General features: G+C 43.1%; 1 protein-coding gene across 1 annotated transcript in view; it reads right to left on the reverse strand.

The window, feature by feature from the left end:
• Nucleotides 1-16,277: 16,277 nt before the first annotated feature.
• Nucleotides 16,278-17,802, reverse strand: part of nlgn1 (neuroligin 1) — a 374,131-nt gene continuing 372,606 nt past the window's right edge. The window contains exon 10 of the mRNA XM_068743587.1: nucleotides 16,278-16,880. Within this exon, the coding sequence (XP_068599688.1) occupies nucleotides 16,278-16,880 (603 nt within the window). The remainder of the gene's footprint in view (nucleotides 16,881-17,802) is intronic.

Genomic DNA, 17,802 nt, shown 5'->3' on the forward strand with positions numbered 1-17,802 from the left:
TGGTTTTGATAGCACATCAGTAAACTGGATGAAATCGTACCGTGAGGGACGAGAACAAATGGTTGACATAAACGGAACCTTGTCCTTGTCCCTCCCGGTGAGCTGTGGGGTTCCTCAAGGCAACATTCTAGGACCGTCACTGTTCCTCCTATGCATTAACGACATGAGTGCTGCCTGTAACTGCAAATTGTTCCTGATTTCGGGAGAGGACAAAGTGCAGGTTGAGGAGGCTCTCAGCTCTGAGGTCACCAGAATCCGTACTTGGCTTACGGATAACAAACTGTCACTACATCTTGGTAAAACCGAATCGATTCTTTTTGGGTCTAAACACTCTCTACGTGAGATAAATGTTAATGATTTCAAGGTCACAGTCGATAATACAGTCATCTCCAGCAAAGAAGAGGTTACCTATTTGGGCTGTGTTCTTGACAAATACCTGTCTGGCGATAGTATGGCAACTAAGGTGATCAAAAAAGTCAATCAAAGAACAAGATTTTTGGGCAGAATGTCTGCTTTTGTCAACAAAAGTGCTCTCCGGACTCTTGCTGAAGCCCTCGTTCAGCCCCTTTTTGACTAAGTGGTGTTGCCTCACAGCAAGCAGGTCACAGGTTTAAATCCAACTTGTGGCCTTTCTGTGAGGAGTTTGCATGTTCTCCACGTGTCTGTGAGGGTTCGCTCCAGGTTCTCCGGCTTCCAAAAAAATATGTCAATTCGGCAAAGTGGTTACACTAAATTGCCCGTAGGTGTGAGTTTGTGTGTGAATGATTGTCTGTCTATGTTTTGCCCTGCAATGAACTGGCGGCTTGTCAGGGATGTACCCCGCCTCTTGCCGGTTGACTCCTGGGATAGGCTCGAGCACGACCCGCGACCCGGTAACAGATAAAATGGTTCAGAAGATTAATGAATAAATTGATTTTAACGGTCAAAGGAGCATGAAATCACAAAGAAAGAAAAATGTTTTTAGACAAAGCACAGGTAAAGCATGATTCAACAGTCCATGTTCTTATGATTCTGTATTTTCTTCTATCACTTGCCACCTCTGTTTGCCTCTCTCCTCTCTGTCCTACCGTTCAATGTGCCTTGAATGCACCACAACAGGAGTTGGGAAATGCGCATGCGTCAGACGAGAGACCCGTCGTGTGATGCTACAGAGTAGAAGCTTGGCTAATGTATTGGCAATAGAATAATTACTAAGCATAATGACAATTATATAATTGATAACTGCAAAAGCAATCAAGTAAATATAAATGGAGATTAAACAATGTTAAGTAACTGATCTACAGGGACGGTTAGTAGGACAATAACTGTCTGCAGAGGTTCCCATTCACGCTTCACCGAAAGACCTTCGTGTGCGGCAGAGTTTTCGTGAAACAGTTCTGGACTGCATCTCCGTGTTTGACACTTAGTCTCTGTGTTTGACGCTCAGAAATTATGACTTCCTCCCACATTGTTACTTAGAATTTCCCTTGTATAAACACCTGCCTGCTGTTCCAAGACCCAAAGAATGTGTGCCTATATAGGCGAGATGTGCTCACTGCCCTTGGCTTCTGTCGGACAACTGGTGTTCTGCTTGTCTAAGTGAAGTCCCAAGGCCTTGGTAAAATAATTAAAGACGAATCTTACATAATCATGTGTCTTTATTATACATTATTCAAAGTAACAGAATGATAAAAAATGCCAAAAAGAATTTCTTAAATGAGAACATTGAGGCAAACAAAAGCAACCCACAAAAACTGTGGGAGGCCCTGAAACAATTAGGCTGCAGCAACAGACTCCAAACAAAAACCAGTAATATCTGCATTAACTCAAGTGGTTCGCTCCAGACCGATAGGTTGGTGGTAGCAAATTGTTTTAACAGCTTTTTCACCACTATTGCCACCCTGTTGGTCAGCAAACTCCCCCCGCATTCAGGTCTGTACGGTTCTGACCACATCCAAACTACTATGAGAAGCTAGGTGCCAAAAAGGACACTTTCTCTTTCACACCTGTAAATACCGTTGATGTGCTAAAAAAACTAATTGCCCTTCAACCTAACAAGGCCACAGGCCTTGACAACATACCCACCCGGTTCCTCAGAGACGCAGCTGTCTCTATCGCCCCCGTGGTAACCCATCTGATAAATTTATCCATCAATCAGTGCCACGTCCCACAGGAATTCAAGACGGCGCGGGTTATCCCTCTGTATAAAAAAGGAAACAAATTAGAACCTGGCAACTACCACCCTGTTTCCATCCTTTGTTCCATCTCAAAGGTTATGGAGAGAATAATCCAGGAGCAAATCAACCGCTACCTCGCCGAGCATAACCTGCTCTTTGAATTCCAATCGGGCTTCAGAACATCCCACTCCACTGACACGTGCCTCATATATCTGACCGACTACATTAAGCGTGAAGTAGACTCGGGCAAGTACTGCGGCATGGTTATGCTGGACCTCCAGAAGGCCTTTGACACCGTTAACCATTCAATCCTATTGAATAAACTAGGGGCGATTGGTTTTGATAGCACATCAACAAACTGGATGAAATCGTACCTTGAGGGACGAGAACAAATGGTGGACATAAACGGAACCTTGTCCTCGTCCCTCCCGGTAAGCTGCGGGGTTCCTCAAGGCAGCATTCTGGGGCCGTTACTGTTCCTCCTATACATTAACGACATGAATGCTGCCTGTAACTGCAAATTGTTCCTGTTTGCTGATGACTCAGCACTCCTGATTTCGGGAGAGGACAAAGTGCAGGTTGAGGAGGCTCTCAGCTCTGAGCTCACCAGAATCCGTACTTGGCTTACTGATAACAAACTGTCACTACATCTTGGTAAAACCGAATCGATTCTTTTTGGGTCTAAACACTCTCTACGTGAGATAAATGGTAATGATTTCAAGGTCACAGTCGATAATACAGTCATCTCCAGCAAAGAAGAGATTACCTATTTGGGCTGTGTTCTTGACAAATACCTGTCTGGTGATAGTATTGCAACTAAGGTGATCAAAAAAGTCAATCAGAGAACAAGATTTTTGGGCAGAATGTCTGCTTTTGTCAACAAAAGTGCTCTCCGGACGCTTGCTGCAGCCCTCGTTCAGCCCCTCTTTGACTATGCTAGCACCTCCTGGTATTCAAACATCAAAATGTCCCTGAAAACCAGGCTCCAAGCCTCCCAAAACAAACTGATTCGGCTACTCCTCAATCTGGGGCCCATAACCCACCTTCTTCCTGGACATTTTGCTAGCCTAAAATGGCTGATGATGAATATATGATGAATATATTTATTAGATAGAATGTTAGAGTACAAGTACAGTCACACAGTAGCATGTATTACAGTACAAATAACGTCAAACATCCTGTCTAAGAGGAGCATTTCAAAAAAGCCCTTGCGGGCTTGTTTCCGTTGAAAGTCCTTCGTACATAAATCATCCACAAAAAAAAACAACAAAAAAAACAAAACAATACAAATAAAAATAAATCCAATATTAAATTACGCAATTGATGCAACGTAACATTACAGGGTAGAAGACAGGGTTAAACAACTCAAAATGGGATTGGCATTTAAAATAGTCAATGCAGCTCTGCCCTCAATCCCCTCAATCCCTGCATACCTGACGGGACACCTCCACAGATTTAGTGACACCCACAGCCACAACACTAGAGGGAGCTCAAACAACAACCTGATTACCCCCTCCTATAGGACTAACATGGGTAAATCATCTTTCTACAATACGGCCACCCAAGGGTGGAACGGATTGACTCCCGCCCTCAAAACATGCACCTCTTTGGCCTCCTTCAAAAAGGCCCTAAAAATACACCTTTTAGGGGGACAGAAACGGAGATAGTCATCACGACTCTCTCCGGATCAAACCCCCCCTCCTTTTTTTTGTCCACCTATGTTGCACGTATTAATTGCTTTAGTAATTTATTGTAATTTATGTAAGTTATTTATTGTCATTTTGCATCAGTGGTGTAATTTATTTTAGATTAATTGTTAGTTTGCACTGGTGGTGTAATAACATTTTATTTTTGTTTTTCTAATGTTACGTTGCATCAATTGCGTAATTTAATATTGGTTTTATTTTTATTTGTATTGTTATTTGTGGATGATTTATGTACGAAGGACTATCAACGGAAACAAGCCCGCAAGGGCTTTTTTGAAATGCTCCTCTTAGACAGGATGTTTGACGTTATTTGTACTGTAATACATGCTACTGTGTGACTGTACTTGTACTCTAACATTCTATCTAATAAATATATTCATTCATTCATTCAGTCACCTTAATATTTCATCTTAGCAGGACAACATCAACAGTCTTGACCTTCGTGATACAGAGGTACCTGAGTTCCTGCCTTCTAATATTTAATCTTACACATTCTGAATGCCAGATGTGTCTCGGCCTCCCCAACACCGGCCACTCTCATGTCCTCCCTCACTACGTCCATGTCTCTTCTCCTGGGTCGTCCTCTAGCCCTGTCCTTTGCATCGTCCTCCCCAACACCGGCCACTCTCATGTCCTCCCTCACTACGTCCATGTCTCTTCTCCTGGGTCGTCCTCTAGCCCTGTCCTTTGCATCGTCCTCCCCAACACCGGCCACTCTCATGTCCTCCCTCACTACGTCCATGTCTCTTCTCCTGGGTCGTCCTCTAGCCCTGTCCTTTGCATCGTCCTCCCCAACACCGGCCACTCTCATGTCCTCCCTCACTACGTCCATGTCTCTTCTCCTGGGTCGTCCTCTAGCCCTGTCCTTTGCATCGTCCTCCCCAACACCGGCCACTCTCATGTCCTCCCTCACGACGTCCATGTCTCTTCTCCTGGGTCGTCCTCTAGTCCTGTCCTTTGCATCGTCCTCCCCAACACCGGCCACTCTCATGTCCTCCCTCACTACGTCCATGTCTCTTCTCCTGGGTCGTCCTCTAGCCCTGTCCTTTGTATTGTCCTCCCCAACACCAGCCACTCTCATGTCCTCCCTCACTACATCCATGTCTCTTCTCCTGGGTCGTCCTCTAGTCCTGTTCCCTGGCAGCTCCATCCTCAGCATCCTTCTACCGATATAGTCCCTGTCTCTCCTCTGGACATGTCCAAACCATCAAAGCCTGCTCTCTGACCTTGTCTCCAAAGACATGAGAACATTTAAAAATGGACGAGAGAAAGAGAAAAACTCTAAACCTCAGAGTGAATTAGTGGGAAGTATTTTTTCTTTCTTTTTTCAAACTGTCAAAGCCTTCGAATCGTAACAAAAAAACAAATTTACTCTTGCCACAAATGGATTGCCGGGGTAATTACTTGTGGATGAAAGTTGATATGCTTCATCAATTGAATTACTCAGCTTCGCAAAAGCAGACATGGAATAATCACAAATGAAGACGCAAAGACAAAAAAACCACACATATCAGCATATTCAAATGATTTATTGTGCTCCAGAAGAGTAATTACTATTTAACCAGAAATAAAGACAAGTGACAAATAATCTACATTACAAATGCCAGACCAGCTCACATAGAGTCGTTCCACCACCCCCTCCCCTACCCCATTTCACATGAAATTCAAAGAACAAATACACCATTCAGTTTTCAGGATGCTATCAAAAACCTCTCCAGATGAATCTGAGGTTTTGGTTGTCATTGTTTCCGCTGCAATTGAAGGTTAGAAAATGGCACATTGAGTTACATTCATTCGCAGTGTTTGTTCCTCCCTTCACTGTGCGTCCCGTAAGCTGCAGCACAGTCTGACTGGCGACTCTTAGGGCAGAGCTTCCCTTGGGTAAACAGTGAAGCATCCCCCCTAGAACAGGGTTTATTCAGGGTCTTCATAGTCACCATGGCAGTGTGACTAAACGTACTGGGGTTGGGATTCAACAGAATTAACTGAAGAAATGCTACCTGGATAGGTTCGGAGTTCCAGCTGCTGACTGATGGACGTTGTTGAAAAGGAGGGTGACGTTGGACGGGATTCGTTCTTAACTCTGCAGCTTTCTGACTCTTCCATCACACAGCTCTTTTGCCTCTTATTAGCACACAGCAGGTAAATCCATATTCAAGTCTTACTCAGGACAAGCCATATGTCAGGTAAGTCACTAAAATATGGACAATATTAAAAGTCTTAACGTAGGCAGAGAAATCAGGTACACAGCAGAAATAAACCAGAAATCAGCCGGAGTGGACCGAGGCGGTGTTTAGTGACACTGACTCGTTGTCTAAAGGGATGAAATTATTATAATTGCTATAATATTTGAAAATATATTCCCATTACATGCACTCAGTAAGGGTTGGTCTAATTTTGAAAGGCAAATGTCACAAAGGAAGCTATGTAATCTGACCTTTTGGGACGGCTCTCTGAAACATTCTCAGTGTTCATTTGTCAACACGTTCACAAAGTCTTGCAGCAAACAATCAATAAACATTGTCATGGTCTAACAAATAAAATGTAATCACGAGGCAGTGATTGAATTGTTTATTTTGAAAACAAAACCCAACAAAAATAACGTACCCTGTTAAAATAAGCACAGCTGTAAATAATATAAAAGCTCCAATTCAATTACAGCTACTGTTTATTTGCTTTTTTAACTATGCTGTCATGTTTTATTGCAATCTGCTCTAGCTTAAAGGCCTAATACGTTCTCTATCAGAGGGCAGGTGGGGGGGTTGTCTTTCAAAACCTTTCAACGACATTTGAGAGTTTTCAGTGGAAAGGTGTAGAGCCAATGTGGCTATAATTTATAATTCAAGTTTTCCATTCTGACAAGGACGCCGTCACAAGGGAGCACTGAATATTTGGTTTAACACTTGCTTTGGACTGCCTAAAATAAAATTTTCCATCTTCTTCAATTCATAATTTCATATGTTAGTTGAGTTTTTCATTTTTTTATGTCAATAAATCATCAAACTGGATTGTTTCTCCTGTAGAATATTCTATAGTACAATCTCTGTCACAAGAACAATGTTGTCACATTGCTACGATCAACAGAGGTATTAAATCTATGACATATATTTTAAGCCTTTATACATACAGTACTACTCAACACATGAGATCAGATGCATTTTGTTTTGTCCTTTTCTGTGCCATCTACCAAAATGTTGTGTCTATAGCCAACATGAAAAAATCTAGTAATACATAAAGATGTAACTCCTACTATATTGAAAAAGAAAATCGATTGAAATGAAACACCAAATTCCTTTTGTTTTAATTGTGAATAGACACACTGCTTGTCAGCTCTTTACTTTTCACTGTGGCTTAAATTCATGATTTGATGTGAAATCCTGTTTTAGCTGTAATATCTTATATCCTACACTCAACAGCGTATTTTCTCATTTAAAACTATGAGCTGAAGTTTTGACGTGTGAAGAACATTAACAGTAAAGGTACCCTGTACCCTGAGTTGTTGACCACTAGTGGTGCTGTAGATTGCTTTTGGAAAAGTAGCACATATTTTTACAATACTCGAACAATGTGCACAGAAACAGACTTGATCACAAAGAGCAAGGGGCATCATAAGCTACATTTTCCATTGACTTTTTATTCTTCAAGTTATCTGCTAGATCCAACTGTCTGACTTTTAAATACACAATGGGTTGGTGTCGGGTACGAATTGCCATGATGTTTTACTCCTCCTATTCTATACCGCCGCAAACAGTTGCTCCTTTAATACAATTGTACATGTGGTACTCTGACGTCTACTGCCAGCTCAAAGGAGGAACAACAACCCCATCACATCCGTGTAACAATTACCGTATTGGCCCGAATATAACACGATGTTTTTTGCATTGAAATTAAGCTGAAAAAGTCGAGTCGTGTTATATTCGGGGTCTAGACATTATACCCATTCTGAACGCTAGATGGCGCCAGATATCGTTACAACGAATGGTGAACTGAACTCCCCATGCCAAAGCAAACGCCTATCATTATTTTATTGCGATGTTTTTCCTTATTCATATGTTGTGAGATGTGTCTGTGTGGATGTGTGTGTGTGCACGTGTCCAGCTGGGGCGTGTCACGCCGGAGCGAGTGAGTGTGTGAGAGAGAAAGAGAGAGAGCGCGCAGAGCAGCAACAGAGAGAACTAGGAGACAGAGATATGCGAGCGATAGGAGGAAACGGAGTTTTGTTTAACAGTGCAAGTAAAATAAAGCAGCTTCAGTGATTCAGCACGTCTGGCCGGCGTCCATCTTGTGTTGCTGCGCTTCAGCCATTCATTTACAAATGTGATTGCACTTTAGTTCACATATTTAAATGTTCAGATATTAAGATGTGAGACAGTTTTTGCATGATTTGAATGTGGCAAAATAACATGCTTTTTCTCTCGAATTTATTGTTATAATCATTTGTTTCAGATGTACTGTAATTATTTTCTGTATAAAAATTGAAATTGGTGTTCAAAAAGTATTTTCTCAAACTTGAGTCTTGAAAAAGAGGGGGTCGTATTATATCCGGGGTCGTGTTATATTCGGGCCAATACGGTAGTTTTCTTAGCGGCGAGCTGGAGCTTCAATCAGTCATGCTAAGGTCTACTGTAGTTGACGCTTCATTTGTTGAGCTAGCTCAGGGGTCAGGTTCTTTTGATGGTTGCATCTGGCTCGCAGACAAATCTTTAATTTTAAAAACATTTGTTTTGCTACACTCCTTTGCGCATGCGCGACCCGGCAACTATAAAGCCGGTTCACGATGAGGCAGCGATCAGAGGAAGTCCGTCTTATATACGGCGTTATGCTCACTGGGAAATGGACAAAAGGTGATTAATAGCGAGTCGATCTGCGTTCAAAAACAGTGTCAAACCAGTATTTTCAGTGGGAAAGTGGCAAACATACATGTCTTTCTCTCTCGCTCTCTCTCGTAGGCAACGCAGATGAGGCAGATACATGAGGGGTTTCTGATTTTGCTGTCGAAAATAGCAGTTGACCTGCTAAAGGGTCCGTACAATGGCCTGTTGTGAGACCAGGAAGTAACCTTCCCTCGTCTTAATCATGTTGTCAGCTAGCTAATTTTAGAAATCCTTTCGAGAAAAAAAAAAAAAAGAAAAAGAGGAGGAGAATCGTACTTTTCACTTTGTAGTCCCAAAGCCATCAGCAAAACCGTGCAGCAGCAGAAGTCGCATTAATGGAAAGAGATTATCCATCGTTGTTAGCAACAGCATAACAATGCTATTAAAATGAATTCAGAGTTATTAGATAAAATTAACACATTTCCTTGTATTTCGTTTTAAACAAATTGTACGGCTCTCACGGAATTACATTTAAAAAAAATGTGGTGTTCATGGCTCTTTCAGCCAAAAAGGTTCCCGACCCCTGCACTAGCTTATTATTTAATCAATTTTCAAACACACTGGCCTGCTTGTGCATGTTTCAGAGCTATAAGTTTGGCTGTTGTTTAAATTTGTAAGTAAAAGTACTTAATGCTACGTAGGTCAAATTAACCCACTGTTCTTACTTTCAACCTTATTTTCTTCCGTCCTTCAGTAACAAAGCCTCTCTTATGCCAGTTTTTAAAGATTCATTACAATGCAGTTTATTTTGTTTGCTTGGGAATGTAACTCTCAACTGACTCATTGAATTATCACCTGCACAAATCATTTATAGTTTTGTACTGTCAGCTTAAGTGGGTCTCTTTAGCATGTATGGAGTCACTACATGCTAAACACTAAAGGAGTCAAGCCTGCAAATGCTTGATTGTTGAAGCATCAGTGCAATTAAGTTAATTTAATTCAATCTATGCTGTCATTTCTCTGAAGAGGAGTGCATGTTGAGCAGTTACCAGAGGTGATTTCATGTCCTTTTATCGGCACCACAGCAGACCTAGAGGATAACCTGCTACGGATAACCTGGACGAGTACACGGACACGGTGACCTCATGGATCAGCTACAATGATGAGCGCATTGCTGCCAAGCTGCCAACCCAGATGTTGGTGCAGTTCTACACCTCCATCACCTCCTCCATCACCGTGTGGTACGCTGGCGCCACCACCAGGGACAGACACAGAGTGCAGTGCATTGTACGTGCTGCGGAGAAGGTGATCGGCTGCAAGCTGCCATGGCGCCAGGACCTGTATGTCTCCAGGACTCGGAGGCGTGCAGGTCGGATCACAGCCGACCCATGGACTCTTTGACCCTCTCCCCTCAGGCAGGAGGCTACGGTCCATCCGGACCAGAACCTCCCGCCACAAGAACAGCTTCTTTCCCTCAGCCGTAAGACTAATGAACACTTAATAATTCTGTCCCGGTCTCCTGAATACAACTTGCACTTTTCCATTTGCACTGCGTGATGACGCTAGTTTACTGCTGCTAGTACACATCTGTGTAACCACTCCGGCTGCTGCTGATGTGTCCGTACTTTTATGGTCTTTGTATTTTGTCATTAATGTTAGATGTAGCACGACTCACCGAGAAATATTCCTATTCTGTGAACCCTCACTGACAATGGCAATAAACCACTTCTGATTCTGATTCTGATAATAAACCCATAGCAAGCTGGGATAGGCTCCAGCAACTCCCGTGGCCCACAAAGCGGAAAAGAGAAAGAAAATGGATGAGATAATAATAATAATCCAGATAATTATTAGCACTTGAAATGACTTCAGCCCTGTAACGGAGGCTGAAGAAAGAAGAGTGTTGTGTGGCTTTCAGGGAAGAGGTGAGACAGGCTTTGGGTGGAGAAGAGAGGCTTCCAGAAGACTGGAATACAACAGCTAAGGTGATCAGGGAGCCAGGTAGGAGAGGACTGGGTGTGTCTTCTGGAAGGAAAGGAGATATGGAGTCCTGGTGGTGAAATCAGGAAGTGCAGAAGTGTATACAGGAAAAGAGAGAGAGAAGGATCTGTACAGGCTGCACAGACAGAGAGACAGAGATGGGAAGGATGAGTGATGAAGAGTAGAGACAGGAAGGTGTTGACAGAGGCCAGTAGTGTGTAGGAAGATGGAAGAAGTAGTCAGAGGAATCAATGAATGAGGAAAATGAGAGAGAGCAAAGGGGAGTAGAGGAACCTGTTATGGACCAGGAAGTGACAAAGATTAGCACTAGTGAAGCCAGAAAGGATGAAGAAGATGAAGAATGGGAAGGCAGTTGGACCAGAGACATACCTGTGGAGGTATGGAAGTGTCTAGGAGAGGTAGCTGTAGAGTTTTTAACAGGGTTGTTTACTACAATCCTAGAGGGGAAGAAGATGCCAGAGGAACGGAGGAGAAGAGTTCTGGTATCCATTTTCAAGAAGGGAGACAAACAGAGTTGTGGAATCTATATGGGGATAAAGCTAAAGAGTCATACAATGAAGTTATGGGAAAAGGTGGTTGAGGCTAGACTAAGGACAGAAGTGAGTATTTGTGAGCAGCAGTATGTCTTTATGCTGAGGAAGAGTACCACAGACGCAAGGCTGGGCTAGCAATGGAGAAGTACAGGGAAGGTCAGAAGGAGCTGCATTGTGTCTTTGTAGATCTAGAGAAAGCCTATGACAGGGTGTTCAGAGGGGAACTGTGGTAATGCATGGGGAAGTCTGGAGTGGGAGAGAAGTATGTCAGAGTAGTTCAGGACATGTATGATAGTTGTACAACAGCAGTGAAGTGTGCAGTAGGAGTAACAGGGGAGTTTAGTGTAGAGGTGGGATGCACCAGGGATCAGCTCTGAGCCCCTTTTTGGTTGCCATGGTGATGGATAGACTAACAGATGAGGTGAGACAGGAAGCTCCTTGGAATATGATGTTTGCAGATGACATTGTGATCTGCAGGTAGGAGAATCTAGAGAAGTGGAGGTCTGCTCTAGAAAAGAGGAATGAAGGTGAGCAGCAGTATAACAGAGTACATGTGTGTACATGAGAAGGTCCCAGGGGGGACAGTGAAGCTACAAGGAATAGACGTAAAGAAGGGAGAGGACTTCAGGTACCTCGGGTCAACAGAGCAGAGTGATGGAGAGAATGTGGAAAGGAGGTGAAGAATCGTGTGCAGGCAGGCTGGAACGGGGGAGGAAAGTATCAGGTGTGCTCTGTGATAGGACGAAGGGACAGGTCTACAAGACAGTGGTGAGGACAGCCATGATGGACGGCTTAGAGACAGTGGTGAGGACAGCCATGATGGACGGCTTAGAGACAGTGGTGAGGACAGCCATGATGGATGGCTTAGAGACAGTGGTGAGGACAGCCATGATGGACGGCTTAGAGACAGTGGTGAGGACAGCCATGTTGGATGGCTTAGAGACAGTGGTGAGGACAGCCATGATGGATGGCTTAGAGACAGTGGTGAGGACAGCCATGATGGACGGCTTAGAGACAGTGGTGATGACAGCCACGATGGATGGCTTAGAGACAGTGGTGAGGACAGCCACGATGGACGGCTTAGAGACAGTGGTGAGGACAGCCATGATGGACGGCTTAGAGACAGTGGTGAGGACAGCCACGATGGACGGCTTAGAGACAGTGGTGAGGACAGCCACGATGGACGGCTTAGAGACAGTGGTGAGGACAGCCACGATGGATGGCTCAGAGACAGTGGTGAGGACAGCCATGTTGGACGGCTTAGAGACAGTGGCTCTGAGGAAAAGACAGGAGGCGGAGCTAGAAGTGGAGAAGATGAAGATGCTGAGGTTCTCCTTGGGAGTGACCAGGTTGGATAGGATTAGAAATGAGACAATAAGAGGGACAGTGAAGGTTAGACGTTTTGGAGACAAGGTCAGAGAGCAGGCTTTGATGGTTTGGACATGTCCAGAGGAGAGACAAGGACTATATCGGTAGAAGGATGCTGAGGATGGAACTGCCAGGGAACAGGGTTAGAGGACGACCCAGGAGAAGAGACATGGACGTAGTGAGGGAGGACATGAGAGTGGCTGGTGTTGGGGAGGATGATGCAAAGGACAGGACTAGAGGACGACCCAGGAGAAGATACATGGACGTAGTGAGGGAGGACATGAGAGTGGCTGGCGTTGGGGAGGACGATGCAAAGGACAGGGTGAAGTGGAGAAAGTTGATTTGCTGTGGCGACCCCTCACGGGACAAGCAGAAAGTACAGTAGATTTTCCCTAATGTCTTGCTTGTTAATTCACTATATTGCACAATGAACCATTTGTACACAATGTGTGGTTTTATTCTCTGGCATTGATTTTAACAAGCTACACTGCCAACTACAGGCCTGGTGTACACACAACACTGTAATCTGTGTTTTGTTTTGACAGCACTGCTGTATGAATGTGGAACTTTTTTTAAATGCAACGGGGGGAAATTGAATGTAAATGGTTAATTAATAATAGTATTATTGTAATTTAAAGTATCATTTGTTGAAAAGTATAGTACTCAATTATTATCCATTGAAGGCACTGTAATGTCACATTGTCATATTACAGACAAAATGTCTGATCCTGGAATCACTCGTGGTAGACGCTTGGCAGAAGATACATTAGTGTCAGCAGTATCTTCTGTTTATTTTGTATTAACTATAATTACTACAATTAAGGAATTCATTCTTGATTAAATATTTTGTGTGAATTGACCAGATGTCACATCTAACTTAGTTTTCAGAAGCAATGCAATTAAAAAAAAGAATGTAAAAGCATCATTTAATCATAATTAAAATACAACATTTGATATAATTGTGATGTCCTATCACAGTGCTCTGTGTTGTCTACATGACTTTCATTTTCATGCTTGGGTCAGTTGTGCCTTTAAAACATGATTCTTACACACTCTGTTGATCGGCTATCCAGCCAGCATCTGGATTTATGCCTCACAAAATTCACCTTCCAGCTCTTGTGAAATGTATTTCAGCTATTCGTTAAAAAAGACAAGTTAAAATATTCAGTAGTATTTTTTTATTGATATAATAAATCCTGAGTGCATGCAGGCAATCAGGGTGTGAGTCTATATAAATTTGATTAGCTACCAATAGCCTCCGAGATCCCAGGCCTAATTTCTTAACATATTGTTGTGTGTGGGGGTTTTACACCCATTTTCATTTGCATATATTTTAATGTGCATTGACAAGATGACAGTTAGAAAACTAGTGTCCTCCTGATACAATGTCAATACATCTAATGGATGGATTGTCCCCATCGTCAGAATCAATTTATGTTGCTGGCTTCGTTTCTCATTTTAAATGAAAAGGGTATATAAAAAAAGGGCCCATGAAGAATTTGTTGGATATTAGTCTTGGAATAATTATTCTGTTTGACTTCAAGTTCCAGCAGTGCAGCTCATTTCATCTGGAAAAACAATCTAGAGCAATTCATTACATTTAAGTTTAAATCAGCCAAAAGCCCTTCAGCAGACTAGCTTTTATTGCCCCTCCCACCCCACAGTATAATGTGGGGTAATAGTATTCTGCACTCATTATTTTGAATGACTGCACAGTTCCTGTGAGCAAGCCAGGAGGGGTAGGATGTGCTCTCACAACAGAGGCTTCCACATGTGGACGCTTTAGTGAAAGGCAAGCGGGGAGGCAATCGGTAGCATTTCTGGAGCATCATACGCATCTAATATTTCAGCACAGGAGGCCTGCCATCCAGGGTATTTTCCACCCCCTTTCTTTTGAAGAGTCCTACTTTACCGCCGCAATGACTCATAAGCGACTGGATCCTGTCAGTTTTGCAGTGTGACAAGCTTTACTCTGCTGGCTAACATTGTTAGCTGCCAACGCTTCACTGACCTAAAGAGTTTAGCAATGGTAGACTTGCCGTGGCTAATGATGAAAGCTTTATGAAAAGCACATCATGGGAATTGCCGTACCCTTCATCAGAGCCACCTGTTGTGCCTTTCCAGAGTTCACCGTGTTTGGTCTGTCTGTGCTTGGCCTGTGACTTGAATTAGACATGTAGGCATTCCTGTTGAAACAGATTTGACTTGAATTAGACATGGAGAGGCATTCCTGTTGAAACAGGTTTAATGGAGCTCAGCGAAAGCTGCACTCGCCACTTCTCACGTGCTTATCCATCCATGTTTTCACAGCCGTTAGTATCCAATGTGCTACTAATCCAGTAATTTTTTTTTTAAATGGATGGAATAAATGGTGCAGATAATTACTTCTCTATGGTAAAGTGGTCCAATAGCTAGAATCGCAAAAGCATTGATCTCAACTGAAGGTACAATGAGTTTGGTTGATATAGTGCAATGTGATTTAACAACTATCAAAAAGTAGTAGCAACACACAAGAATAGAAAACTAGTCCCAGCTCCACTCAAGCTATAGTATGTTTTACCATGTCCCTAGCCCCTCCCCCTGCTATCCATTATTTGAGCCCACAACATCCACAACCTGCAAAAGACATATCCCATTGTCCGGCGAAGGGGTGTGTTTTCCTGTTTTCCAATCAGGACGTCCGTCGGACATAGCTCCAATGAAAGGGACACGCTGAAAATTAGTCTTAATAATGACATAATCAGCAGAGCAGCCATCAAGCAGATAAATTGTCATGCGCATCGTGCTAAAATATCCAATTATCCTTTGTCCCTCAGCTACCTGTGTTGAAGTTGGAACTGCCAGAAAGCCAGTGGTTTGATCTTCATTCCCCACAGCTTAGGTCCAGGTGGTAGATTTTGCAGTATCGATGCCCCCAGGAGAAGAGGGCTTCAACAGCCTTGGTGCTTAGCCTACAGATCTAGATATGTAAATATGTTCTATACAATAAAATTGTTTTCATTCCGCAAAATATAAATGGATGAAAGTGTCTGTGACATTTCTTCCCTCACAATTGTTCCGTTGTGCAACAAGGTTTCTTTTTCCATAAAGAATAATCCAGTCCCTCCTTTACTCTTTTAAAGAACTGTTTGGCATTATCTTACATAGCCTGACTTTATGAAGTCAACACATGCCTACGTTGGCTCGCACCGTATCTTCTCTGTGACACCACGCACGGAGTAATCCGCAGCGTGATACCAAAGAAAGCCACTCCTTTCTTTCTTTCACACATTCTTCTCTCTTCTCACCTCTCGGACATGGCTGATGCTCTGTCCTGCTTCCAGATAATACTGTTGAGCAGTCATTTGTAAAAGACCCCATAAGCTATATCTGTCGCTAGAAAGAAAAGGTCGTTGACTGAAACATGTTCTGCTGCAATATCAGAAAAATCATCATCTTGTTTTAGTGTATTTTTCTTTTTTCTTTTTTTTTTACAAAAACAATTATCTTTCTTCCTGTCCAAACCCCGAGATGTTCCTCGACTATGTTCTCTCAAATATTAACATGTAGTCATTCCATTCCAGTGAAATTCCATGGTTGTCTGGCGGCTCAGAGTCAGCTGCTCACATTTCTGCTTTTGTTGGCATGGCAACAAGTCTTGCGTCTGCAGAGGCCTTTCCTCAGCCATCAAAGTCCTGCCTGTCTATTTTGTACACAGGGCTATACCCTGGTGGTGGAGTGTGAATGTGGGTGTGGGTGGGGCAGGGTGTTGTTCTGCCCGCTGCTGGGAAAGGTATTGAAAGAGTGGAGCGATGCAAGCCCCCCCATGCTGCTGGGAATCATGGTGATGGTGTTTGGCGTCATGAGTGGGATATCATCTGGTGAGCGCCTCATGGCCAGAGTGTAGTCCGGCGGGCAGGCAGTCCTCAGCACCATGTCGTGAGGGTGCAAAGTGTCGCCCACGCCCCTGCAGTCCCGGTCCAGGTCTGAGTGCTGCTTCATCTGAAGGGACATAATCTCCTCCTCCTGAGTGTGAGCCAGGTCATTAGCAGCACTCCGCTGGGGGCTGCAGCGCCGGTGGACATCATGCCGCCGCTTGTCCTTCTTGTAGTAAAGTGCTGCAAAGGCTAAAATGTTGAGAAAGAGGAGCGAGGCTCCCACAGCAATGGTCACTGACAACTCAGTGGAGTAGTCACGCTGGTCCACGAGGTGGGGCTGGTTGTGGCTGTTCTGGGTCTCGGTGGGGAAGGGAGCCAGATTCGGGCGCTTGGTCACCAGAACTTTGGTTTTAGGGGTGCGATTGGTAGCGTCTGGGGGAGGGATCTGAAGATGGAAGAGCAATGATTAAAGGCTAAATCGTCTTGGTACAAGCACATGTTGATCTGTATAATGAGACGTCCACCCAAGCAGCCACCGCCTTACACATTTCAAACACTGAAGTCTGTTTAGGTTTGTTTACAGGAGTATGCACAATAAAAACATTCAAAGTCAAATTCAGTAAAATGTGGAGGCAAATTTTGGTTTGGATACAGAGTGGGGCAGATTTATTTATTTTTATAACTTTCCAGAACATTATTTTTTTGTTTTTTCTCAGAAAAAAAGTCTAAATGTGATGAAAAAAAGAAGTCACACAATAATAGTTTAAATTCCTTAAGTATGAATAGTGTGATGCAAATACAGATATGTGAGGATGGATGGTGGGAGGTGGTCTTGTCTGTCTGTTAGTGACTAAGTTAGTAGCCAAAATATATCTGGGGAGGGTCTTGATGTAAATCAAGGAATTCTCTAGACAAGTGGGCCTTTTTCATGAACATTTTATAAATCTTTCAAATTCTTTCAATGGTAACGATGCAGAGAGATGGCTGACATTGGCTCTCAATAGTATTTGTATATTCTAAATGAGAAGCATGAGTGTATATATATATACATATACGGTATATACAGTACAGTAGTCCCTCAATATAATGCAGTTCATCTTCCGCTGCTTCGCGGAGTTTTTTAATGCAATTTTTCACATTTCTTTTTGCACTTGAACGCGCATTGAAGCGGTGCAAGGACGGAGAGGTGCGGTCGGAGGAACTGTGAAATACGCGTGAGTCGTTATTAATCATTTCTAATGTGTTCAACCTCGTAGGTTGATCATTAAAATTAAATTCGTTATTTCTAAAAGCTATCATGTTTATTTGTTAAGCGTTTGTTTTATAGCGCTCTTATTCTCTGTGTAAAAAGAGGCTTTTATTTTGTA

The sequence above is a fragment of the Brachionichthys hirsutus genome, chromosome 9 (genome assembly GCF_040956055.1).
Source record: "Brachionichthys hirsutus isolate HB-005 chromosome 9, CSIRO-AGI_Bhir_v1, whole genome shotgun sequence".
NCBI classification, from domain to species: Eukaryota; Metazoa; Chordata; class Actinopteri; order Lophiiformes; family Brachionichthyidae; genus Brachionichthys; species Brachionichthys hirsutus.